Source organism: Typopeltis vanoorti, chromosome 1 (assembly GCF_054136105.1).
Source record: "Typopeltis vanoorti isolate ZY-2024b chromosome 1, IOZ_Tvanoo_1.0, whole genome shotgun sequence".
NCBI lineage: Eukaryota > Metazoa > Arthropoda > Arachnida > Uropygi > Thelyphonidae > Typopeltis > Typopeltis vanoorti.
In genome coordinates, this window is record NC_143549.1 from 182,401,293 (window position 1) to 182,429,223 (window position 27,931).

The 27,931-nt window shown below is 36.9% G+C and overlaps 1 protein-coding gene across 1 annotated transcript; it reads left to right on the forward strand.

Moving 5' to 3' along the window:
* Positions 1-313: 313 nt before the first annotated feature.
* On the forward strand, positions 314-27,566 carry LOC150110687 (14 kDa phosphohistidine phosphatase-like). Its single transcript, XM_090395649.1, has 3 exons — positions 314-740; positions 12,476-12,600; positions 26,788-27,566. The coding sequence occupies exons 1-3, from the start codon at positions 482-484 to the stop codon at positions 26,881-26,883; spliced, it is 480 nt and encodes a 159-aa protein (XP_090251775.1). The 5' UTR covers positions 314-481; the 3' UTR covers positions 26,884-27,566.
* Positions 27,567-27,931: the final 365 nt, after the last annotated feature.

Genomic DNA, 27,931 nt, shown 5'->3' on the forward strand with positions numbered 1-27,931 from the left:
TATTGTTAACATCTCACCCTCACTCCGAGATTCACTTGCACTCTGCTTTGGGAATCTCTAATATATCAGATTAAAATAAAACGGAGAAAAAATGCAATATGTAACCATCGATTCCAAATTTTTAAGGGAAATAGCCGGTCTGATAGGTAGGTTTGCATCCCGCAAAATGCAAACTAACTGGAGGAAGGATATATACATAATCAGAAATAATGCACATTGACTTGGTTACAAAAGTCGATTATGAGGAAGAGAGAGTAGTTCAGGACTTGTCACTGGTGGCGCCGAGAGAAACAACCATTCAAATTGTGCTGAGCGTGTAGTAGCTCGTGCTAGTTTTGGCATCGTTCTGTTGTGTGTAGTAATCGTTTTGGTATTCTGGCTACGATTCAAAGAATTCAACGTTTAGAATATTTTTATAAGTTTGGTGTTTGTTTCGAAGTGAACAAATGAATGTATTTTTAATATTGTACACACGAAATTAATGCTTACATTTTCATCTTTCTTTTCTCGTGTAGTAGTATATAAAGTATCTTTGACCACCGGTCTACCGCAGAAAAATCTAGTTAATTGTAATTTGTTCACTTCGGTTTCCAGTTACGGTAAAATGGATGCTGTTCCTGATGTCGAAATTGATACCGGTAGATTCAAATACGTGTTAATTAAAGTATACGACCCTAAGAATCAAGAAGAAGATGAATTCAAGTATATTGTTAGAGGTTATTCGTGGGCTGATTATCACGGTAAGGTCGTTTGTACTGCACATATCCTTAACAACGGAGCAGTAATTATTATAATTATTTACGTAACTCCTTGGAGTCAGAGGACTAATTGTGGGAGATCCATTATATATGTCATCCCTTTCCTTAAACTCACTGATGATGTACCCACAACTACCTTTCAAGCAAAAAATCTAGTTCAAACACCCTTGCTAACCACGCTATTACACAACTTCCACTGGTGATCCCTTGTTCTCTCCTTTCTTCCTGTGTACTGAAAAAAGTCTTCAGTGTCAATCTTATAAAATCCGTTTAATAACTTAGTTTCTATCATGTCTGCTCCTTTTCACCTATCAGCTATTGTTTGAAGCCCATAGACCATCAATCTATTCTCATAAGGAACATTCCATTGATTTGCCACAATCTTTGTCACTTGCCTCTGGATCCTCTCAACCACTTCACCCCCATGGAGTCCAGATGTGGCCTTATAAAATTCCTCACATATACCCTCTGGGGGGGGGGGGTCAGGATATTATGATAGTACTACATGGAAAGTTACATCATTACTAACTTCCTATCAATACTTTTCCTCCCGATTATCTGTTATCTATCAACATTCCAATATCATTAGATCTTAGATTTCTGTCTTCTAGGGCACTTTTTTTCAATCCACCTACATCTTGGTCTTCCTCTGTCTTTTTCCTGCCTTCTGGCAAAGACCACTTGTTTAGCTAATCTCCCATTCTGTTTCAGTGGCCATACCAGAGATTAGTTCTGCTAACACATTCTTGAATGCTAATAATGTCAAGTTCTTTCCTGATATCCTTGTTCTGTTCAGCCCATTAATCTTTCTCAGGACTTGCATATTTCTGGTCTCCAGTCTTTGATCAAGAGTTTTTTTCTAACCCAGCTCCATCCATAAGTTAAATTGTGGCCTTATTAAAGCCTTATGTAGGGGAACAATAACTTCTCTATCTCTGCTGCTTTGGTTACCTTTGCAATATCTCCTTGTCCACAATACCCCTAAGTCTCTGGTCTCTGTTCAGTTTCAGTAATGTAGTGCACAGTTTGTCATCTCTTCCCAAAGTGTATTGCCTTACACTTGGTAACATTAAATTAGCAGCCATTTGCCTTTGCCCATGCTGCTAGTCTTTTTAAGTCTTCTTGCAGAATCTCTGCATCACCTTCATTTACCATTGCTCTTTCCAGTTTAGCATCATCTGAAAACAGCTAAATATTTCTTGTCAGATTATTTTTTATATCATTGACATGTAAAATAAACAAAGGACCAAATACTGAGCCCTGTAGTATACCACTCGTCACTTGCTTTCTCTTGCACTCAGTTCCTCCATAAACCATTCTTTGATTCTGTCCATCATCCCCCCCTCCTCTAATCCAAATCACCAAATTCATATTCATTCCCATTGCTCCAATTTATGCAATAGAGTTCTATGCGAAATCTTGTCAAATGCTTTTGCAAAGTCTGGCCATATCACTGTATTAGTCATTTCCCTTATCCAACTCTGTTGTAACTTTATTATAAAAAAGTAAGCAGATTACCAACACAAGACTTGCCCCTTCACAAAACCGTGCTGTCCCACTGAACAAAACTTTCTCAAGACTCCTTACATTCAGATGTAAGCCTTTGTAAATCAATCTTTCCATCAAACTCCCTCCACACATCCACAAACTCTGCACAATCTGTGCACTGACTCATTCCCAATCATAGCTCGCATCACACCTTGCCTCTATCACACCATGGCAACATAACTTTTACTTTCTCACTTTTCTTTATCGCATTCATTAGCAACTCTTTCATGTCTTCTCACATACCACACTTGTCACCTGTTAAACCATTTGTATTGTACCAGCCAAAATAAACATCTCTTTCACCTTCACTCTCTGCATGCTTACAGCATTACTGACATCTTTAATCTAAAATAATTATGGGTATAAACTTTTGGATCTGTTTAGGTCTCCTTATGGATTTTTTTTCTCTCCCCTCCAGACTGAAGGTAAAATATACACAGTGAAACTAAAATGGTAACAAATGTATGCAGGTGCAATCCCTTTCAAATATGAATGATGAAATGTTATTTATAATACAAAGTAAATTTTTGAATTGTTAATAAACTTAAATATTTGCCTTGTGTATTTAGGAGTATTGTGACCTCATGGGGACTTGGAAATAACAGTTTTGGGTACCAGTGTAGAAAACATCATTCCCCTGGAAAATTCAAAATTTTCATATTGTGCATTCCTTCCTTCAGAATATTATTTAAAGAAAAAAAAAATGACACTATACAGAAGTTTTTGATATATTGGTATATTGTCAATAGATTCCTTTCCCAAATATCAGCTTCTTGTTGGAAGTTTAGCAAATTTTGTGATGCTTGTTTTGGCTATGTTGTTGTTATTATGCTGGCCTGGTTGGCAGAGTGGTTAGTGTATCCGCTCTCCAGCCAAAAGGCTGCGGGTTCGAATCCCACCTTGGGCATGTGAAAATACTAGTCATGATGGTCGGCGATAGATGGCATTTGTGTAGCTGATGAAGATAGTTGTGGTCGGTGGAGACAGAGAATTGTAAAGTAGGTGCCCTCCCTCAATGAGTCTTTGGACTCTCTGGAGGTGTTACATAATAATAATAATAATTTTTAACATCTGACATCCATGAGACATGTGGGAGGTATATACTATCACACACAGAGCTCATCCTTTGCCTTCAACTGATTCAATATGTCTACATTCATAACAAACTCAGGCAATGCATTCCACTCACCAGCAACTTTGTATGCAAAGAACCTTCTCCTCACTCCTGTTTTCACACTCCACATTCCAAACACCACTTACTACATTTGTGAATCTTCTCTGGACCCTTTCTAATATAACCTCATCACCATAAAAACAGTGACCAAATCTGGCACAACAATCCATGAGGCATGATCAAGCTCTTATTACACAATGGAATCATAACCCCTATTTCTGCAGGTCAAGGTTCTCTGCATCATTGCCACTACCACTCCCAGATCTTTCATTTTCTCTACCTCCTTTAAAATTTCCCCACCAAGTGTATACTTTGCATTCTGTCGTTGTTTACCAAATTTCAAAACCTTACACTTTGCAACATTGAACTGACAGTTCCATACTGTTGCCCACTCGTACAATCTATTCAAGTTCTCCTGTAAGGCCACATCTGCTTGACTCTGCATTGCTCTCCCCAATTTTGCATCATCTGTAAGCAGTTACATATCAAGTTAAACCCATTCCAATATCATTAATATACAAATTGAACAACAATGATCCCAATACAGATCCCTGTGGCACCTCCCCATATACAACTTTCTAATACCTATCTGACAGCTAGTCAGATCCAACTTAGTAGTTTGTTATCCAATTCCATTTCTTTTAGTGTATTTAACAGCTTTTTATGTGGCAGTCTATCAGAACTTTTGCAAAATCTAAGTTTACCACTGTATAAGAATTTCCCTTGTCCAAAACATTTGTCACCTTGTTATAATAAATAAGTAAGTTGGTAAAATAGGATCTCCCTTTAACAAACCCATGCAGACAACCATAGAGAATACTGCTGTTTTCAACCAATTTCTGCATCCTAGTTCTCACCGATCTCTCCAGTACCTTAACCACAACTCTGGGTATACAGATTGGCCTATAATTTATGCCACAGCCTTATCACCATCTTTATGCAATGGAACAATTTTACCTTCTTTCCACTCTCTTGGAACCTGTGCTGTTGTAAGACTTATCAAACAGGCATGCCAATTCTTTGGAACATGGCATATCTTAAGACACGTGAATACATCATCAAATCCTATTACCTTATTGACATCAAGGTTATTTGTTTCCTCAAATACCTCCTGCTCACTCACAATTAAGCGATCCTCTCTTATGTCCTCTACACTTGAGTTTATGATTTCACCCTGATGAGGATGAAACACCCTTATAATTTGTTCTGAATACCTCAAGGATGTCTTGCAGCAATTACCATTTTACCATTTTCATCTATTAACATCATCTTACCCTAATCATTCTTCCTTCTACTTGCCACATATCTGAAAAAACTCTCTAGGGTTTTTCTTGGCCTGATTTGCTAATTTGCTGTTCTTACGAGTCACTTTCCTGGCCTTCTCTTTATACTCATGCAATTGTTCATCTTTGGAATACATTTACACATTCATGTTAAGTATCTTTTGGTCAGTTCCCACACACCATTTATCTCCCTCCTGCTTAACACATCATTCCATGCGATAGCTCCAAGCTGTCTCCGAAGTTTTTCATAATCACCAGCCTTGTAATTCCACACATATCCTTTCCTGCCATATGTAAGTCTTCATAGGGCTAGTCACAACCCGTGATAACTTCTTGATCACATACTCCATCATCTGACCACCAGTTACTTTGGTGGCTATTTTCAAATATCACTTTATTTTTTGTTGTGGGTAGAGTACTATTTTTACTGAACTTCTTTAAACATCTTTAAAGATGTGAATCTTTTGAACTTTTCAAAAGATTCACATCTTTAACCTATTTTATTTGCCACAGGTATCATAAATTAAAAAAAGTACATGAAATGTTTCCTGTGAAGTTGTTAAATCATGAGATATTTGGATTCTGTTTAAGATATGTGGCATATCTAGTCTTCCAAAAATGTCAACTTTTTTTTAAGATATTATGGTGGTATGACATTATTTCAGATATATCTTATTTGATATCCTTAAGATATCCTATCTTATACTATAAAGAAATTGAAGACCTCTCTTGTGATGTATCCCAACTTTACAACAAAGGAAAGCATCATTTCAAAATTGTAATGGGAGACTTGAATGCCAAAATTAAACTTTATTGAACAACAATCAGATGAGTGTCATGTCATGTGTTGGGTATGCCTTTGACCTTGTTATTTAATGAAAGTCTTGCAGTGGGTAGAGTAGTTCTTAAGGAGTGGAAAGAAGGCAAAATAGTACCCTCCACAAACATGGTTCTAAGACAAGTCTCCAACTATAGGCCAGTCTGTATAACTGCAGTTGTGGTCAAGGTTCTGGAGAGATTGGTAAGGAATAGAATACAGAATTGGGTTGATAAACATAGCATTCTTTATAATGGTCAGCATGGATTTGTGGTAGGTCCTGTTTTAGTAACTTCTTGCATTTTATGATATGGTGACAAGTGTGTTAGATAAGGGAGAATCATATACAGTGATATTCTTAAACTTTTCAAAAGCATTTGATAGATTACCACATAAATTGGTTTACAAGCTACAGAGGATGGGAATAGATAGTATATTGGTTAGATGGATCAGAGATTGGCTCTCTGAACAATACCAGCAGGTTGTGTATGATGGAACAGTGTCTCAAAAAAGAAGGGTAACCAGTGGTGTGCCCAGGTTTCTGTTCTTGGGCCCTGTGTTGTGTCCTGCTGTTTAACTTGTTTGTAAATGATATATCATGTGGACTGATGGGATCTTCAGTTATTTGCTGATGATGCAAAGTTGGGAAGAATTATAAGTAGCACTACTGATGTTAAATCCCTTCAGGAAGATTTGAATAGACTTTTTACTTGGACAGAAGAGTGGGATTGTAGTTTTAATATCAATAAGTGCAAGGTGTTGCATTTTGGAGTGCAGAAATATAAAGCTTTGTACTATATCGATGGTGCCGTACTGCAGGAAGTTGATGAGATTAGAGATCTGGGAGTGATGGTTGACAGTAGACTGAAGTTTAGAGGGCATATTGCTACTGTTGCAAAGGCTGCACATCGTTGCTGCTATGATAAGTACTGTAACATACAATGATAAGGAAGTGGTTGTGCCACTATATAAGGCACTAGTTAGACCACACTTTGACTATTGTGCTCATATCTGGTCACCTGGTTTTTCAATGTGATGTGGAGACATTGGAGAGGGTCCAGAGACAAGTGACTAAGATAATATCAGGAGTTTGGAATGTTGGCTATAGAGGGAGGTTGAAGAAATGTGGATTGCAGAGTTTGGTGGATAGGAGGAGAAGTGATATGATAGAGACATTTAAGTTAGTGAGGATTTTATCAGATTAATAATAAGATAAAAAGAGTAGAAGGTGAGAGGGGAAGAACCAGAGGTCATTCCTGGAGGTTATAAAAGTGTGGTGAAGAAGGGTGTGAGAAGTAGATTTTTTACATGGAGAATTGTCAGCGAATGGAATGCATTACCATAATGTATTGTTAATGCAAGGAGTGTTAAGGATTTTAAGGTTCTATATGATAAATATGTTGTCAGTTGAATGAACCTCCCCAAGATGAGTCTGTTGACTCCATGGAGGATGTAATAATAATAATGTATCCTCCTCCCTCACATTATAGAGGTTGTAGTACACCTTCTATAAATGATCAGTGATATTATACATAATTTTTAAATGTAATCTTTAATTATTTTTCCAAACCTTATCCTGGATAGGATTCAGCTTATCCCACTCATGTATATCATGGATGGTGTTGTGTCCTGAATGATCAAAATTTGGATAAAAGATTAATTCATTCAGGATCTAACAAATCTTAATTGTAGGCAGAGAAACTTGTACTTTGGCAAGGAAATAAATATGTATATTATAACTTTAAAGCAGAACTGAAGAAATGTTTAATTTAGAAATGCGAAACTTAACCTATTTTGTACAGAGTCAAAAAGGGGAATTTATATAAAATTATAGTTAAATTAGAATATCCCATTCTATGTAGTGTATGAGTGTAAGTTGAATGTAGGCTGGGGTCCAATGGTCACGCTTTAGCCATCCAGTATAACTTATGGCCTAAGGAAAGGAGAATTTATATGGAAAGCGAAGCTCGAACGCATTCTCGGAAAAACGCTATGCGCGATAGATGAGTGCCGTGCAGTAAAAACGTAGCAATGAGAGGGTGCCAAAGGAGGTGGTATAAAAGGGGTTTGTCCCCTCTCTAGTGGTCTTTTGGTTCCTGTTTCCTGCGCTCTTGGACATTGGCTCTCCCTCCGCCAACTGGGTGATTCCAGATTGGCTGTAAAAGTCATGAGTCGTCTACTGTAGATTGCGAGTCAGTGCTAGCTAACTCTTCATAGCAGAGCAGCTAAGCATACAGATGAATGTCAGCAGTACCAGAAAGAGACCAGAGCGGCACATCGCCTTATCGACTCGGGGAGACCAGGCCGTGCAATTATCTTAAGGTTCCCCGTGGACGATGGCCTACAAAATTGCCTTGAAGTCTAGACAAGGCTGATGATAGAACAGAAAGTCATTCCATGGGATGGTAATGTAGAATGTTTAAGTCTTATTTCCAGTTAGAGATATAAATGAACTCTATATGTTAATTTATGTGTGGACATTTGATAGAGAACTTTAGAGATTACCACATTTGGAAGTGACCTGTCCCTATTTGAAGAAAGTCTCCCAGGAAGGGATCTGTATGTGAATTAACTGTGATATATTGTGAGATATGATTAGTGACTTGAGAGTGATTGAAAATCTAATAATTTAAACTAGTAATTTGTACATTTTATGGATAACTCTGTGGAGCAAGTTATTACTCATGTCCTATTGTGTTAGTAATGATATCTAAAGTTTACTAGGAAAGTGATTAAGTTAACCATGTGTTTGATATATTTCTCATGTGTAATTCTTAGACCTCAAAAAATTTTTTATTTCATTTACCTGAAATCAGCCTGTCATGTGAATTTGAATTGCCACTCATAAAAAAAAAAAAAATTACAGAACTTAGCGGGAGGGACACAGGATTATAATTGGAATTTACGGGCCACGACTGCATGCAAAAGCAAAGTGAAATAGGTGAATTGAATTAGTGAGTAGAAAGAGTTAAGTAAGGGTGTTAGAACATCCATTACTGTGTATTATTCTGAGAGAGCCACCTTGGATAAGAGTCTCATCTATCCTCTGTATTGGCTGGCGCAGCATAATATAAATTTGTCAATATTTAACAGGGAGACTGTCTCAGAAGATAAAATTAAGGGCTTTGTCCCAGATTTAGACAAAGCCTCTAATGAATGAAAGAAACACACGTGAACTAAACTTAGGAATGGCCCGAATCATAGCTTGATTAAGGAAAAGAAAGTGATAGCTGAATTACTGGTTTGATTGACAACATATTACAGAAACCAGAAGAGAAATAACTGTATAAGTGAGTAGTAAGATCATTAAAGTAACGAGAAAAAGTAACGACATAACAATGGCATGAAGTCAGGTGAACCAGAAATCCTTCTCTAAGGACCACACATGAACTTTATTCCCATAAGTTCAGGTCTACAGTCAACAAGCCAATGGTTTCACATCATTGACTTGTTGACTGGAGAAGCCAATGGTTTCACATCAGGAGATGTCATTCATCTTCTAGCCAACCATTAAATCTGTATATTTGATACCTCATACTTACGTTTAAAATGGAGACATACTGTATTATATAGGCCAAGATAAGAATAGAATCAGTGAAGTTTAATTTGATGATTAAGAAAAAATGGAAGAACAGTATAATAGAATTTGACATATCTGATTGACTAGCTAGTATTGTTATCCAAATCTCAAAAAGATGCACTGTCAAGATTATCCAAGTCTATTCACCAACAAGTCATATTGATAAAGAAATTGAAGACCTCTATTGTGATGTATCCCAACTTTACAACAAAGGAAAACATCATTTCAAAATTGTAATGAGAGACTTGAATGCCAAAATTGAACTAATTGAACAACAATCAGATGAAAGCGGAGCAAAGCAAAACATAGATGTAAACAGACTCAGCATTAAAAAAGATATATTCCAATATGAATTAAACAATATATTTAAAAATCTTATTATGGATGACAATGCTGATCCATCAGAAAGTAATGACATTATTACTCAAAATCTTTTTTTTGCAGTGCTCACTTGAAATAACTGGCACCACAGAACAGAAACAAGAAAATAACCCGCAGAATAAAACTGAATACACTGAATTGTGCAAAACAGTCAGAAAATGTATCACAGAAGAAATTTAAAAATTCAATTGTAAATTCATACCACAAACAATCAAAGACAACCATAGTTTCTTTTGATGAACAATTGATGAACAGCAATAAACAGATTGTCACAGTTAAACTATGAGATGGAACCATAACCAGAGACAGATATCCAAAAACAAAAAGAATTAAAGAATTTTACTCAATACTATATCAGGATGATAAATCAAATGAATTATTATTATTATTACCCAAGATCCCATGGAGTCAAAGACTCATCTAGGAGGTCCTTTTATCATACACAGCTCATCATACCGTGCTTTAAACACACTCAAGTTCTCTTCAATCATTCATAACCTGCCTACGAAATAACTGAAGTGCCATAGAGGAAGTTATGTGGAGCATCTAAGCTTGCAGAATGGAAAAGCTGCAGGTGAGCATGCCGTTGTAGCTGAACTTTCAGAAGAAGTCACAGGACAGACTGAATGATGGAAGCTTACTTAATAGACCCTTGGGCCAGACCTGGTCAGAAGCATTGGAGATATCTAGTGCAACCACTTGGAATTTACCAAACTTTTCCATGGTTCTTATTCAGAGGTGTGTGACATAAGTAAACAGAACCTCTGTTGAATGAACCTTGGAGAATCCACACTGGCAGTCGTTTATTACTTTAGTACTTTCAATATTGCAAAAAAGTTAGCTGTTGATGGTTCTCTCCATTACTTTAGAGAGGACTTAGGTGAGAGAAAGAGACTGGATGATAATATGGCAAGGATCTGTCACCTTTCTTGGGAATAGGTTGGACATGAGCTAATTTCAAGGGTGTAGGGTAGATGCCTGTGGAGTAAGAGAGCATAAAGAGGCAATGTATAGTATGAGTCAACTCTGGTGCACAAGTCTTCAGGACAACTTGAGGAAGATAAAGATATCCTAAATGTCTGAAGTAATTACTTTGAAAGATTTCTAAATGAAACAAAAGTTACAGGAAGACTTTGGTAAGAACATAGAAAAGAAATATCAGGAATGCAGGAAAATATTTTGGAGATTATCGAAAAAGCTTAGAAGTGGAGGAAAAAGTACAGTAAAAAGAATCATAGATGATAAAAGTGGCATGAAAACTGAAGATGAAGATATTCTAAATGTCTGGAGTATTACTTTGAAGGATTACTAATTGAAACAAGCAGTGATGTCACTGTGATAGAAACCATGAATGCAATGACACGCACGCACGCACGAGGGGAAGAAGGCTGAAAAGTTCTGAAAAATACTAGAACATGGTTCTGCGATTCTTTCATGGTGATTAACAACTTATCAGCGCACCTTTATATTTGAAGTAGCAAAATCCATTAAATACTTCAAATGTGGAAAGGCAGATAGAATAGATGATATTCAACCAGAAATGCTCAAATATGAAGTATAAAAGTTTCACAGTAGCTACACTGCATAATTCAGGCCTGGTTAGAGAGTCAAATTCCAGTAAAACTGAATTGTGAGAATTACAGAGTAATTTGTCTACTGAATGTTCTGAGTAAGATTTATGCAAACATACTTAAGAAAAGGTCAAGAAAATTGTGGAATGGAAGCTTGGAGAAGAACGAACTGGGTTTGGGCCCAGGGTCATCAGGGTCAGATTTTCACTTTTAAGACATTTAAGTTAATAATCATGGAAATATAACAAATATCTGTGTTTAAGTTTTATTGATGAGGAAAAGACATTGGATAAGGTACCAAGCAAAAAGCTGTTGTAGAAAATGCTACAGTTATGATGTAAATGGGACATTATATCAATCAGTATGTAATCTCTATATGTGATTATTTTTTATTCTATTTGATTTGATTATGTTTATGCAGATGATGTTATAATCCTAAATAAATCCAGTACAAGTCTGCAGGATTTGCTGACTACACTGAATAACTGCTGTAATGAATTTGGTATGAAAATCAGTGATAAAATGACCATGAAAATAGGCAGAACATTGCAAACATCAACCACATCCTGAATGGAGACCATTGTAGAACAAGTGAAACAAAGCACAATTTTTAACATAGGTGGCAAATTAAACAGAATTAGCAAAACTGGCATTGTAGAAAGTCAATTGTAAATTTGTATGGAATATGAGAGAAATTAGTCAAAACACTAAAGTAGCTGTATACAACACAGCATTCAAGCTGATTTTAACTGATGGATCTGAGAGCAGGAAGCCACAGAGTTCTGAGAAAGATTAGGGGAGTGAACAAATGGCAACAATAGTATCATGTTAAAATGAAGATATTAGGAAAGCACTTGATGTTGTCAGCCTTTAGTGATGTATTAACAGAACTAATCTCAGGTGGTATGGTCACTTAAACAACGGGAGTGGAAAGATTAGCAAAAACAAATGCCTTTTTTGCAGGAAAAAAACAGCAGAAAACGAGGTTTAGGTAGTTGATACAGTAAGATATGTCTTAGAAGACAGAAAATTGGAATATTGACAGGTAACATATTAATTTGGAAGAAAATTGTTGTTAGGAAGTTAGTAATGATCTAATTTTTTCATGCAGTACTATCATAATATACTGTACAACCCTTGAGGTACATATGAAGAATTTGATTATGACATTCTCAATGAGGTTTGAATCTGTGCCTTCCAGAAGAAAGGCCTAGATTAAAATCTCTTCTGATATTTTACCATAGTTATATATAATGATATACAATAATTTAAAACTCATCTAAGTGTATCACATAAATATGATATAAATTGTAGTATTTAACACTTGAGTAAAAGCAGATACGTATAATGCTTTATTTTTCAGCCAATGTTTATGAGGAAGTTTCTGCAAAACTTACTAATCTGGGATTAGATACTGAATGTGTTGGAGGTGGTCGCATTATTCATAAACCAGATGAGAAAACAATACGTGTTTTTGGTTACTCTCAAGTGAGTCATATTTGATAATATTTCACAATTTTTATTTATTTGGTCTTTGTCATTTCATTTTGAATTACAACGATTACAAAAATTACAAACATTATATATTATTTTTTTTTCCCCTTGTGTTATTCTGATTAAGCCTCTGAAGAAGACAAAAAAACATTTTGTTAGTAAATGGACTATGGGCTAGGGTCCCATTGGGAAGAAGAGCTTGTGAAAGCCAATTAGGATGGGGTATAAGTATGATATTAATTAGTTTGAGTTAAAAGTATAAAGTAATTGTTACTTCATTTTAAAATTCTATTGTTAGCAGATGGCAGTAAAGGACACTGAAAGTGAGATGAGAGAAAAAATATAAATTCTCCTATATGTAAAACAGAGCAGAATGAGCACTTGGAATGAGCTGCTCATGTTTTTAGAGGCTCGAAGGAAAGTGGATGAATGATGAAGCTAGTTCAGGATAGCAGCCTAAGAGAATATCTTTAGAAAGGCATAGTACATAAACACTCGACAGTGATTATTGTGTGTATGTGTTTTGCATTTTCCTCCCAGTAGTAACCCTACCAGGAGGTAATTTATTCCTACATGCTCCATTGCATTACAATGCTTATATTACATGTAGTTTATAAGTACTGATTAACATTTATATTTTTGTATCAATTTTCATGTTTACATTTAGATTTTTATATATACATATATTAACACTGTATAATTCACATAATAGCACACACTGTGTGTGTGTGTGTGTGTGTGTGTGTGTGTGTGTGTGTGTGTGTGTGTGTGTGTGTGTGTGTGTGTGTGTGTGTGTGTGTGTGTGTGTGTGATTATGTTAGATTTATTTAGATCTATTTATGTTATTAGTTATGTTAGATCACAGGGACTGGAAATTGATTTTATTAGCAAATTTAGTTAATTCTATGTAATAGTTTTCAATAAGTCTCTGTCTTGACACTGGCCACTTGTCTCCGGAAGTGATGACATGTTGTATTAGGGGCATCCGGATGGAGTCCAATAGCTGACAATCGTAAAGTATGTGGTCAACAGTCTGTTGAAGGTGTGGACTGCAAATGCACGATGGTGATTCCAGGATATGGAATCTGTGAAGGTAGTGTCTTAGTTTTCAGTGTCTCGTAAGTAGCGTGGTTAAACCTGGAGAAATGGCATGTCTTTTCAGCCAGAGTCTGTTTCTGATGCTAGGAAAGAATTCTTTTGTTGTTAATCCATTTTTTGATGTTTTCCATTCTTCTTCCCACATGTCTAGGCTTTTCTCTTCTGCAAGTGTTTTTATTGCAGATTTTGAGAATTCCTGGTAACTTGTTTCTAGCTGCTTCTTTAGCCAACTGATCTGCTCTCTCGTTTCCTACTATTCCAGTATGCGCTTTCACCCAGCAGAAATTGATTTCCCATCCCTCTAGAGTGAGATTTTGAACCAGATTTCTTGGCTGTTCTATCAATGCAAATATGGTTATTCTGGTTTTTTATGCCGTCTATAGTGCTTCTGCTATTGTTGTAGATTGTTGCTGTCTTTTGCTGAGAGGTGTTGAGTTCTAATTCCTGGAGATATGTGAGTGACTGAACTATAGCAAGTTGTTCTGCTTGGTTATTGGAACAGAGAGGATGCAGTCTAGAACAGCGCTCTTGTATTATGGACTGTTTGTCGTATGCAGTGAAAGAACAACTGATGTTCCTTTCGGTTTTGCTTCCATCAGTGTATATTTGGAATTCGTCACTTTCAGAGCTTTCCTTCTCCTTAATATTTGTTTTCTTTGCTGAGTGAGGCCACTTACTGTAGTGAAGTGGACGTTCGTAGCAATTTGGATCAATTTTGTAACTTTCGATATATCTTCCGGAAGTGACTTCATATATAAGAGATAATTCTTGTATTTTCAGGCAGATCAGTGTTAGAGCTGCAGTAACGTAAGCTGCCTCGAAAGATATTGTCCTGTATCCTTTGATTATGCATATGGCTATAAGATGTGTGTGTGTGTGAAAGAGAGGGGGGGAGTATCAAAAAAACAACAAATACTTCCCAAAAATCATGAGTTTCTTTTGTAAAGCATGTGTTTTTGTGAGATCTGGCATTCCATGCCAAAGATTACTCTTGAGTCTAATAATAAATTTAGTTTAATCCTTTATCCAAGTGTAAGCAAACAAAGTTTACGCCTGAAGTATCTTCAGGACTGAGGCAACTCGTGGTAAAGGTTGACCAAGCTCTCATCACTTCTTGTCTTAGTATCTCCCATAATGCAAAGCACATCTCCTTGCGGACATGCATAATGCTATGCATTAAGAGAAGGGCCACTACCCAGACCAGTTTCGATCTTTATTGAGGTCTCGTCAGTGGGAGCCAGACCCAGAGGTGGTGATACTAAGGTGAAAGCAATGGAGAGTCATGTTTACCTATACGAGTTGCAAAAGGATGTTTCACCTTATTATTAAATTACTCTGCATTTAGAGAAAGATGCTGAAAGTTTTTTCCCACTTGGTTAGAATTTAGTTTAATCCTCTATCCAAGTGTAAGCAAACAAAGTTTGCTCCTGAAGTATCTTCAGGACTGAGGCAACTCATGGTAAAGGTGGACCAAGCTCTCATCACACCTTCTCTTAGTATCTCCCATAATGCAAAGTACATCTCCTTGTGGACATGCATAATGCTATGCATTAAGGGAAGGGCCACTACCCAGATCGGTTTCAACCTTTATTGAATGTTCAAGTACAGGTCAAACTCAAAAAAACTCAGCGTTGTCCCCCTCAGTAACAGGCTCACCCTGCCACTGAGAAGAACTCTCAGGTGAGCCTGCCATGGTTGGCTGTACACCATGGCAGGCTCCCCCCACCACTGAGCAGAGCTGCTCATTTGCTCATATCTCATCTGAGGGGCAACAAGCATGCCTCAGTTAACTTCATGGGCTACAGCATTGCCATTCATTACCTCCCCCCCCACACACACACCCAGGACCTGGGTGAAAGCAACAGCCGAGCCTCAGTTAAAACTTCATGGCTTCAGCATTGCCATTCATCACCCAAGCTTCCAACTGGTTTCGACCTTTATCGAGGTCTCGTCAGTGGGAGCCAGACCCAGAGGTGGTGATACTAAGGTAGAAGCAATGGAGAAGTCATATTTACCTATATGAGTTGCCAAAAGGTGTCTCAACTTATTATTAAATTACTCTGGATTTAGAGAAAGATGTTGAAAGTTTTTTCCCACTTGGTTAGACTATAATAAATTTAGTTTAATCCTTTATCCAAGTGTAAGCAAACAAAGTTTGCGCCTGAAGTATCTTCAGGACTGAGGCAACTCGTGGTAAAGGTTGACCAAGCTCTCATCACTTCTTGTCTTAGTATCTCCCATAATGCAAAGCACATCTCCTTGCAGACATGTATAATTCTATGCATTAAGAGAAGGGCCACTACCCAGACCGGTTTCGACCTTTATTGAGGTCTCGTCAGTGGGAGCCAGACCCAGAGGTGGTGATACTAAGGTGGAAGCAATGGAGAAGTCATATTTACCTATAAAGATTAAACTAAATATATTATAGTCTAACCAAGTGGGAAAAAACTTCAACATCTTTCTCTAAATCCAGAGTAATTTAATAATAAGGTGAGACACCTTTTGGCAACTTGTATAGGTAAATATGACTTCTCCATTGCTTTCACCTTAGTATCACCACTTCTGGGTTAGGCTCCCACTGACGAGACCTCAATAAAGGTCGAAACTGGTCTGGGTAGTGGCCCTTCCCTTAATGCATAGCATTATACATGTCTGCAAGGAGATGTGTTTTGCATTATGGGAGATACTAAGACAAGGAGTGATGAGAGCTTTGTCCACCTTTACTATGAGTTGTCAGTCCTGAAGATACTTCAGGCATAAACTTTCAATTACTCTTGAGTCATCCTTATATGATATGCTCTCACTTACGATTTCCTTGTCTCACTTTGTTACTTTCATTTTCTGCCTTTACTGCTCTCCTAATTCTGATAACCACACTGACACTGATTATATCTGAAAGCTGATTTTCTGTAGACTGACTACCCAAACAGTAAGATAACTTTCCTTGAAAACTTCATTACTCATTAGGTTGTGCAGAAAGAATGATGTACTTTTTTTTGTCGACCTATAGCTTGTGTTTGACAGAAAGAATGTATAATGCTGACAGATTGCATCAAAATGGTTTTGGTGTTAGGTGTTTAGCAAGAGCTTTGTTCATTGAGTATGCTGAAGTGCAAATTCAGGAAAACTTACTGGCCTGGTTTGCCAAGTTGTTAGCGTATCCACTCTCCAGCCAAGAGACTGCAGGATCAAATCCAAGGGCATGGATGTTTGTGATTGTATCTAATAACGAATTACCATATGTACTGCTGTGACCTGTGTCCTGGTTCAGTATGACCCTTGATGTCTTTGTGCCATAAAAAATCAAATAAAAAAAAATCAGGAAAACTTAAGCAATTAAGGTGGATGCAGATGAATGTGTGTGAAGACACCCATGAGCCAAGTTTATGTGAGAATGACCAACAAGTGCAAAATCTAGTCTCTCAGGCAAAAATATTGAATCAGGTTTAAATAATTATTAAATTAAATAGGGTAGTCAATTCAGCAAGTAAAGATGGTTGCAGCTTCTATATACCACCAGGAATATTAGGAACAAGAGAGAGAGAGAGGCATTGGTTAATTCAGTCTCACCAAAAGGCATTAGTGAGACTTGGCTAACAGCAAATGATGTTAGTTACAGAGATATAATGTAAGGGTTTAGTATTTTCAGGGAAGATAGGATGGTGGTGGTGGTGGCAGGGGGGGGGGGGTACTGCTGATGATCACAGATGATTGCAGCAAAAAAAAAAATAGGAGATAGATGGGGCAGTGGCTGCTCATTTGAAGCAGTCTGGTGTGAGATCAAAGCCAATAAGACACTATATACAGTAGGCCAGGGGGTTCCAGAGATGATCAGGAAGACATGCATTGCAAAATTAGTACAGTGAGTACAGGTTGAGTGATTATTATGGGGGTTTTCAACTATGGAGACATAGACTGGAAGGAAATGGAATTTATATACTTACTGAGATGTAATTACTTAAGGCAGCATATCATGGAGGGGACTCAATGTGCAAGAGTATTGGATCAGAAAAGCTATCTATAACTAAGGTGGCCACATTGCTTCTGATTTGGGAAAGTGACCATGTGGTCTTGACTTGGAGATTGTAAAAAACGAGGAATGTTCTGTCAATAAGGTGTACAGGGGTCCTTGACATGCGTCGTTTTGCCTTTACTGCGGTAATCCCTTAATAATTTAAAAAATTAATTTCGACTTGAAGCAGTGCGACGTAAAATTCAAACGTCACGGGCGAACTTGTTTGTGAGCGTGATGGAAGAATATGCCATTACACGGCATTTGTTTGGGAGAGGTGGCGTCGCTTGGGTCCCAGCATACACACTTTGGGTACTGCATGCTTTGTTTACATCCGCTCTCTCGCTTTTGTGTTTGTGTTTTTTTGTAACTTTTTACCCTTCAGTATGGCTCCCAAATGTAAGGCAGACTCTTCCGATGGCAGTATGGCGAAGAAAAGGAAAGCCATTACATTAGAAGTGAAATTAGAAATTATTAAAAGGGCAAAAAAGGGAGAAACGCCAACAAACATCGGTTGCACGTTGAACTTAAGTCGTACCACAGTCGGGACTATTATCAAGGATAAAGTTCACATCCTTGAACACGTGAAAGGATTGGCGCCCATGAAATCAACTGTGATTACGAAAAAACGTAGTAGGCTCATGATTGAGATGGAAAGGCTTCTTGTTCTTTGGCTGGAAGACCAGCATCAACACCATATCCCAATTAGCTTCATGTTAATTCAAGAAAAGGCGAAAAGATTGTTTTATGCTTGTTTTTTTATTACAGTTTCATTTTTGTCATTTTTCTGTACTATACAGTAATTATGTTCTCCTTTCATTTTCCTATTGCCTAGTTCTGTTTCTTGATATATATGTATTACTTTAGGGTGTTTTAGGTTAGGTAAGTAACTTAGGCTACGGTAATTCCGATTTGCATTGAAAATCGCCTTACGTCAGTCCGTACGAACAGATCTCCGACCTAACTCGAGGACCCCTTGTATATGTGGAACTACAAGGCTTGTGATTATGACAAGCTTAGTAGGAAGCTCGAAGATGTGCCATGACATAAAACCTTGCAAGGGACAGATCTTAGTAGTGCATGGTAGATAGTTAAAGGGCATCTAGTGAAAGTAGGGTGACCAACTCTCCTGTATTTTAGCTAATTTTTTTGGATCATCCCGGCTCCCGTATTGATCTTCAAATACTCCCGTATTTTTCATAATCAATCATTGTCGTTAATTTTTCAATGTATATTATAACCACCAAATACAATTTGACACTAATATTGATAGTTTGGAAAATTCTAATCGATACAATTCTGTTCCTACCAACAAATATACATGGGTGTTTTGTCAAAGATGTTATATCATTGCGTTGACCTTTGGCACCATTTTAATAATCGATACCTATTCGGAATAATCAAATCTTTTGTAGCGATTTTTGATATACACTTCTGGATTTTGTTTGTCTGTTTCCTATCTTACGTTCTTACCAGCCATTGTGTCTGCATTCATTCTCAAAGTATTTTCAGTATCTTTGAACATAGTGCCATAGTATATTTTCGTGATGGATAGTGATGGTGAAATGGAAAGTAATAATGTAAAAATGCCACCAAAAAAGAAATGTAAATATTTGTGTGCTTATCTGAAGAAATGGGAAGAACAGCACTCGTGGCTGAAACCCGTGCCATCCAACATTCACAAAGCTAATTGTATATTATGTAAATGTGACTTCAGTGAAGTCACATTTACTAACATGATAATGACTGCAAGCAACATTCTAGCACTGAAGGACATAAACGGAGAGGGAAAGATGTGAAGATTTCTTCGAATTTGAACCTCTTTTTCGGTAACACAAGTAAGGACTTAAACAACACTGCAGGTGAGCTAGCATTAGTTTTTCACACTGTAAAATACAATATCAGTTATAGAAGTGAACTGCTCAAATAAGGTATCAAGGGACAATTTCTATGACTCAAATTTGGCCAAGAAGATTTCATGTGGTCGAACGAAGGCAGAAGCAATTGTGAGAAATGTTCTGGCTCCAAGAAGTGTGCAGGACTTTATCGATGTTTCAAAAGATCCTTCAAAAACCAGCAACTTTTTTTCAATTGCAACTGATGCCTCGAACCATAAAATAGAAAAATGTTTCTTCTAGCTGTGAGATATTTTGACCCTCTAAGTGGCATAAAAAAACGGCTCCTAGACTTCATTGAGCAAGCTGATGAGACGGCTAACTCCATTCATAGCATGATAAAGTCTTCCTTTGATGAGCACAATTTGATGTAAAAAATGTTACTTCATATTGTGCGGATAATGCACACATGAATTACGGGAAACATAATTCTGTAATAAAGCTGCTCGCAGAAGACAATGAAAACTTGGTAAAGCAAACTGCTGCAATCATATTTTGCATAATGCAATCAAACATGCCTCTGATAGATTGGATATTGATATTGAAATTATAGTTTTAAAAATTTATGGAGTATCTGCAAAAAGAAGAGAAGGTTTGATTTTCTTGAAGCAGAATGGTCTGAAATTCTTCGTCATGTTCCTACTTGGTGGCTTTCTTTGACATCAGCTGTAGATAGGTTAATAAAGAACTTTACCTATTAAGAGTTATTTTAAAAGTGTCAACGACTGTCCAAAAATCCTTATACCTTAATTTTTATTTTCCAACATTGGTGCTACACTTGTTCAAGCTGCCAAATCCCTTGAAACTACAGATCTTAGTATCTTTGAATGCTACAGTATAATGCAATGTTTAGGTAGTGAAATTAAACAGAGGATAAAGGAGTTTTTTTTGGTAATGCCACTGAAAATATTTTAAACTGTATGACCCCATCCCTACAAAAAAAAAAAAAAATTAAAGATGAATTTGATAGTTTTTACTGTTGTACATTTCCAAGAATTTTGATTTATCTGATGCAAATCCCATCCATTATCTTGTGCCCCTAAATTTGGACAGTGAACTTTCTTTCAGGCATTTACAAGCCATTGTTCAACAATTTCATATTGATATTGTAAATGAAGACAATCTGTATGAAGAGTTTTGTAGTGCAGTGAGTGTTGTGAATATGTTGAAATCAGGAAGTACTGAACAAAAGTGGGTGAATATATTTACTGAATTAAATAACAAGAAAATCAATGTTCCAAATCTTTGTAAAATTTTAGGCTTTGTGTTAAGTATTCCAGGCTCAAATGCCCACACTGAGAGAATGTTCTCAATGATGAACAATAAATGGACAGATCAGAGAAATAAAAGTAGCTTAGAATTAATTAAATTAGAACTAATGGTAGTGATCAATTTTGATTATGATTGTAAAGAGCTTTTGCAGTTTGCACAAGGAGTCAAGAAAATCCAAGCTGCTGCAGCTTCTGTTGATAAATATAAATAAGTTTAATCTAAGAAGTATGGATATTTTAATTGTAAGTATAAATGTTTAAAATTATATTAAATATTTTGATGTACTATAATTTAAATTGCTATTTGTATATTTTAAATCTAAACCATCCTATCAATTAATGTAGGATTCGCATCCCAAAAATTTCGCTAAAATTTGTTGTGACCCAGTCTCCCTTATTTTCATGTTCAAAAGTTGGTCACCCTAAGTGAAAGCTATATTAAATTGTATACTTCAGGCAAGGAGGATTAATCAGTAGGAGTTAGATGGATGAGTAATATCATTTAGCATGAGCTTCAGAAAAAAAAAATGCTGTGGAGGATATATAAGGAGAAAACCAGCAAAGTCATGAATAGTACAAGGATCGTGTCAGAAAAGTGACCAGTATGGTAAGGAAGGCAAAATCAGATTATGAAATGAAACTAGCTGAGCAGGAAAATCACAAAGAGTTTTTTCACTGTGTGGCAAGTAACAGGAAGAATAACCTTAATGAGCACTAATGGTCACAAGGTGACAGAAGTAGATAAAATAGTTCAGTTACTGAGTTACCACTCAGGGTATTGCAGAATCTCAATGTAAACACAGCTGTGGTATTTGATGGGATATCGGCTAGCATTATCTGGGAACGTGTAAGGGAACTTACAATGCCTCTGACTAGGCCCTTTAAGTATTCTTTGGTATTTCCAAGGGAGTGGAAAGAGGACAAAATAATTCTCTTACATAAGAGGAGGTTCTAAGATTGCAGTAGCAAATTATAGGCCAATCAGTATCTCAGGAGTGGTGGTAAAAGTACTGAAAAAATTAGTCAAAAAGAGAATTCAAGAATGGTTGGATAAGAATATGATACACTCTATGAGTGGTAACATGGATTTGTGAAGAGGTGGTCATACCTTAGTAATTTACTAACTTCATTATTATTACTATTATTATTAACAGAGATCTTGAGGGAATCAGGAACTCATCGAGAGAGGCCATATTATTCGCACCAGCTGTCATACCTGTTCTTGAAGTCATTCACACTGCTTGCATACACAACATCCAAAGGCCACTCATTCCAATCACACTACTCTGAGAGAAAAATCTAGCCCTAATCCCCTTGATAGCATTCATTCTCAATTTCTATGGATGCCTTCATATCATTTCCCCATCTTTCATAGAATGAAAAATTCCATCTAATGAGATTCTGTATAGAATTTCATTAGAAGTCTCAATCATATCACCCCTCTTTCTCTTGATTGTTAGTGTCTGCAGCCTACAAATTCTCAATCTGTCTTCATAATCTTATTCCACAATCCTGATATCATTTTTGACACCCTCCACTGTATTAGAATTACCACAAAAACCAGGAGACCATACCTACACGCAGTAGTCTAAGTGAGGTTTTATCAAGACCTTGTAAAGAGGTCTTGCAGTAAGGCAATAACTTCCTTATCTTTACATATCAAGGTTCGTTTCAGCATTGTTATTATTCTCTGAGTTGTATTTACAATTTTTGCTTGAACTTCATGAACCTTAAACTTCAACTTCCTGTGTGCTAAAACTCCAAGATCCCTAGCCTCATCAGTGACTTCATGCATAATCCCACCAGCACTGGATATCTAATCACGCCACAGTGCATAACTTTACATTTATTAACATTGAAATGATAGCCATTTTCACATGTCCACAATTCCAGCCTATTCAAATCATTCTGCAAGTACTGCATATCAGCAGCACTCCTGATTACATATCAAATCCTTCCCAATGTCATTAATGTACAGATTGAATAAAATGGATCAAGAACTGATTCTTGAAACACACCACTGGCATTTACACCAATATTCATGCCAATAGTTTATAATCCAATCCCATTCTCGTAGACAGACTTATACGTTGGTTATGCATTATTAAAACACTTAAGGAATTGAACAACGTAGTTAAGGATATAAATTAAATTATACTTTAATAAATATTTTCCAATATTTCGGCAATGTCACATTGCCATCTTCTAAAGGAACTTACAAAAAAAGCACATGCACGTAGGCACTACAAACACAGTAACTGGGAATGAAGAGATGAAGCTATTGTTCTCCTAAAAGTCCTGATGGTGCCCTCTAGCGGGCTAAGTAGGTGTTCTTGGCCGTTGGGCTGAAGGTCTGCTGATGTAAGCCTCCCAAATTTGGGGCAGTCGCATACAACCAAATTTGTTGAGGTTTGGAGAATTTCTTAGGGCTGAGGCTGATTCCATAAATAGTCTTTCAAATTTGTATTTGCTACGGTGTATTACTGTAGCTTTCTTCCACCGTATTCTGTGGCGTGTATCCAGAGCATGGTCCGCAAGACCAGAATGGCTGTACTTGTGAAACCGGATGTAGTCCTTGTGTTCAGAAATTCTGATATTCGCTGTCCTGCTTTTTGGCCAAAGTAAGACAGATTACAACTGCAAGGGACCTGGTATACACCAGGTAAGTCTAGGGGAAGTGGTTGATCTTTAGTGGAGCGGATAAGGGATGCCAATTTTCTGTAAGGTTTGTAACAGGAGGTCAGGTCATGCTTTTTTAAGATTTTGGTAATCTTTTCCGAGGTGCCTCGGATGTAGGGAATGGTGATGGATTTAGAGTAATCCTTGTTGTGGAGGGGGGGAGGGGGATCTGTGGTTTGTAGGTTCTAATATTTTTTGGACTTTTTTTTTGTGGGGGGGGGTAGCCATTGGCTGAGAAAGTGTTGAGGATGTGATTTAGTTCAGTGTTTAGGGCCAAGTCGTTTGAACAGATTAGTTTAGTGTTGTATAGTGTTTTCACTACTCCATATTGTTGTGAGGGGGGGGGGATTGTTGGTGTATCTGCCTGTATGGGTGGGTTTTCTGTAAACTGAGAAGACCAAGGTTCCATTAGGCTGGCTGGTGACTAGTGTGTCTAGGAAAGGGAGGCTGTTTTTTTCCTCTTTTTGCTCTGGATACACGCCACAGAATACGGTGGAAGAAATCTACAATAATACACCGTAGCAAATACAAATTCGAAAGACTATTTATGGAATCAGCCTCAGCCCTAAGAAATTCTCCAAACCTCAACAAATTTGGTTGTATGCGACTGCCCCAAATTTGGGAGGCTTACATCAGCAGACCTTCAGCCCAACGGCCAAGAACACCAAGAACACCTTGCTAGAGGGCACCATCAGGACTTTTAGGAGAACAATAGCTTCATCTCTTCATTCCCAGTTACTGTGTTTGTAGTGCCTACGTGCACGTGCTTTTTTTGAAAGTTCCTTTAGAAGATGGCAATGTGACATTGCCGAAATATCGGAAAATATTTATTAAAGTATAATTTAATTTATATCCTTAACTACGTTGTTCAATTCCTTAAGTGTTTTAAAAATCCAATCCCATATTCTTCAGTTTATACAACAGTCTTCCATGGCCTGAATCCATCTTGTTCTTTACTGTTGTTTTTATTTTGACATTTGTTTTTGAAGTTGACGTTCTTGTTCTCTCATGGCAAAAGTTAGGTCAGTTTGAGCACATATGTGATTGGAGGAAAAGTGTCCTTGAACTTGCTATTAATTGCTGTTATTAGTTTAGATGTGCTTGATAGTGTCACAAGGTGTGGAAAGCTAGTTCCATCCTTTCTTTTATATGTGAGTCCGAAATGATGACACCTGACGATATTTCTATAATCAAAATTGCATTCTCAAGCTAACATGCTGACATCTGAAGAGCAATTTATTTGTTTAAATTTCTTCAATCATAAACTGAATCTGAAATAGTAAAATTTTATAACTACAGTTTAAGATGCTAGCACTGCTCTTGCTTGATACTGGGAAAAACAAAATCAGTATCGCATGCTATAATTAGATGGCCATTTGTTTGAAGGATAAGCCTGAGTAGGTAAATCCACATAGAAGCAATAAAGTAAAAGGAGTAATTTATTCTTTTATGAGAAAGCAGTCTTGGCGATCTTTTTTTTTTTTCTTTTTTGCCATTGAAATCATCCATTTCACCTGCTTGTAAAAGTTCTGCTGATTTGTTTTGGTTGCAATCAAGGTAACTGAATTTTGGAACATTTGTTTTACACAAGAATTGGAATCTTAGAGCATTTGGGAATTTTATTTGCATTTCTTAAAGTTTCTGTGGACTTTGCTTATTGGTTATTGTTTAAGTTCTGTGCATATAAAAGATTGAAAATAACAAAAATAATGTGTACTGAAATTTCCTTAAATTCTATTTTTAAAAATGTTAATTATATTGACCATTAGAATCTTTCCTATGTAAAGCAAACTTTTTTTCCTTGAAAGGCATGTATAGCAATATTAATGCAGGGCTAAAGAACCATAGCTGAATACTTTTATTATCTAAGAATTATATTCTATATACACTATGTTGCCGAAAGTGTTCGGACAGCAATTGTTTGTATTTCCCATCGCTACAGAATTGCTGGCAATATGAGGTCAGGATTCCTTTTGCTGCTATTACAGCCTTTACCCTTTGGGTAGGCTTTCCACATAGTTCTGGTAAACTGCTGCTGGAATTTGGTTCCATTACTCCTGTAGTATGGTGAACAGCTGATGAGTGTTAGTCGGACACAAATAGAGCTGGCACGCAACTTCACTCCAGCTCATCCCAAAGATGTTCAGTAGGATTGAAGTCGGGGCTTTGGGCTGACCAGTTTAGTTCTTCCACTTCCATGATGTCTTCAAACCATGGAGCTAGGGCTCTTGCTTTGTGAGCAAGTGCAATATCATGCTGAAAACAGGAAAGGACCTATTCCAAACTTGCCATAGTGTGGAAAGAACAGAAGTGTTTAAAATGTCATGGTCTGCATCAGCATTCAAAGATACAGACACAAAAACCAATAGGCCCAAATCCAAGAACAATTTGAGACTATTATGCTGCTGGCTTCAAATTTCACAGTTGGTACAAGACATTCCTGTAAGTGTTGTTCACTAGACATCTGCCAGGTACAGACACTTCCATCAGATTGTGTACCACAATTCATGCACTCCATAAGACTCATCCATTGATCCACAGTCTAATGATGTGGATCAATAGATGAGGGCAGGTGTGGATCAGACATTGGCAGGTGTGGATCAGACATTGGCAGGTGTAATCGAGGGATTATGAGCCACAGCACAACCATGAAACCCAAGGGCAAATGCCTCCTGGCAAATAGTTCTGTCACTGGCATCCATTCCAGAGTTCATGCAGAAGTCATTTTCAATAGTTGCTAAGGTCGACTGACGATTTACTGTGACATCATATTTGAGAGTTTGCCAGTCAGTCCCAATTTGTCAGTTTCTTGATTCTACCAGTTCGGGAGAAGGATTTGGTGGTTCCATCATGTTTCCACTTCACAATAACCTTGCTGACAGTAGTGATGTGCAATGTGGCAGAAATCTCTTGGACCGATTGACTGAACTTATGGGCTCAAACAGACTCAACTCTTTTCGTCCACTCATCCTAATGGCAAAGAATGCCTACACTGCTGATACCCACATGCCTATGCTTATATAATGTTGGGGACGTATATCTGTGTCATGCAGGCAAGGTATTGTAGAGCTATGGGGGATGTCCAGATGCCTTTGGCAACATTGTGTGTGTGTGTGTGTGTGTGTGTGTGTGTGTGTGTGTGTGTGTGTGTGTGTGTGTGTGTGTGTGTGTGTGTGTGTTATCACTATATACTTGCTATGTTCTTAACCATAATTATTTCTTTCAGGGTTATGGACAAGCAGACCATTCTGTTACCTGCCAACTTCTTAAAGAACATTTTCCTGGTTATAAAAAAATAGAACAGTCAAATGAGGGTTATTAGATATGTTTTAAGATTAGTTGATTTTGAATATTCAAAGAAATGTTTTTTGTGATATTTTGAACTACACATAATTTTTTTTTTTTTTTTTTTTTTTGTTTAACTTAATTTTCTATGTTCTTGTTATCTTATAAGTAGCTGAAGTGCTCTTTCTTTTCTTTTTTTTTTTATAATAAGACAAAGATCTTTTGGTGCCTTAAAAAAATTTTAACTACTAAGTTTAATTTGTTGGTTGCCTAGAACAGCAGTCCTTGTGTGGTACCATATCTCCTTTACCCTGGGAGCTATTAGGATTCCCAAAGACATGTGCACGCACATGCACACACACCAGCAGGAATTTCAAAGCATATTATATATGCTACTGCTACTCACACACACACTCAAAATCATGCAGTCCTCAGTGCACTGCATGATCTTATTATATGTTTTACTAATATTATTAGCTGAGAACCTCAAACTATATAAACTGTAGCCGCTTTAATTGTTCTTTTTCAAAATTCACAAAAAAGAAAGCTAATGCAAGATAAACTGCTTGTTTTAGACAAGCTGATAGTAAATATATTCGTGCTTTACATTATGTTTCAGTGATTTATATAAGAAATATCATTCGTGTCATGCTTCTTTGTGTATTTATGTCATATTTTAAGCATGTTTGTAAATAAACAATCTGGTGTTGTGCTTTGTTATTTTTGCACAAAGTACTTAATAATCATGCTTTCAACATCCAAATTTGCCTTCTCCTGGGCTTTGACTCTACCCAGACATTTTTTTTTCGTTATTAGTTCTCACCAGAGTGAACATACTTCCTCCATAACTCTGTTGTGCTGCAGTATGTTCTCATTAAAGCAAACACCGCTATAACAAACTTGCTCGCTATAGCTGCTGAAAACTCCCAAACCAAAGTCTTAAAAGCATAATACTATTTTAATTAGCCGAAAGGCTATTTTACCGGCGAAAATGTTAATAGAAAGGGGGATGGTAAATCCCTTTATGTTTTTATAGCCGGGTACGAAACTCGGATCGAAATCCATAGATTTAAACTCTATGGATT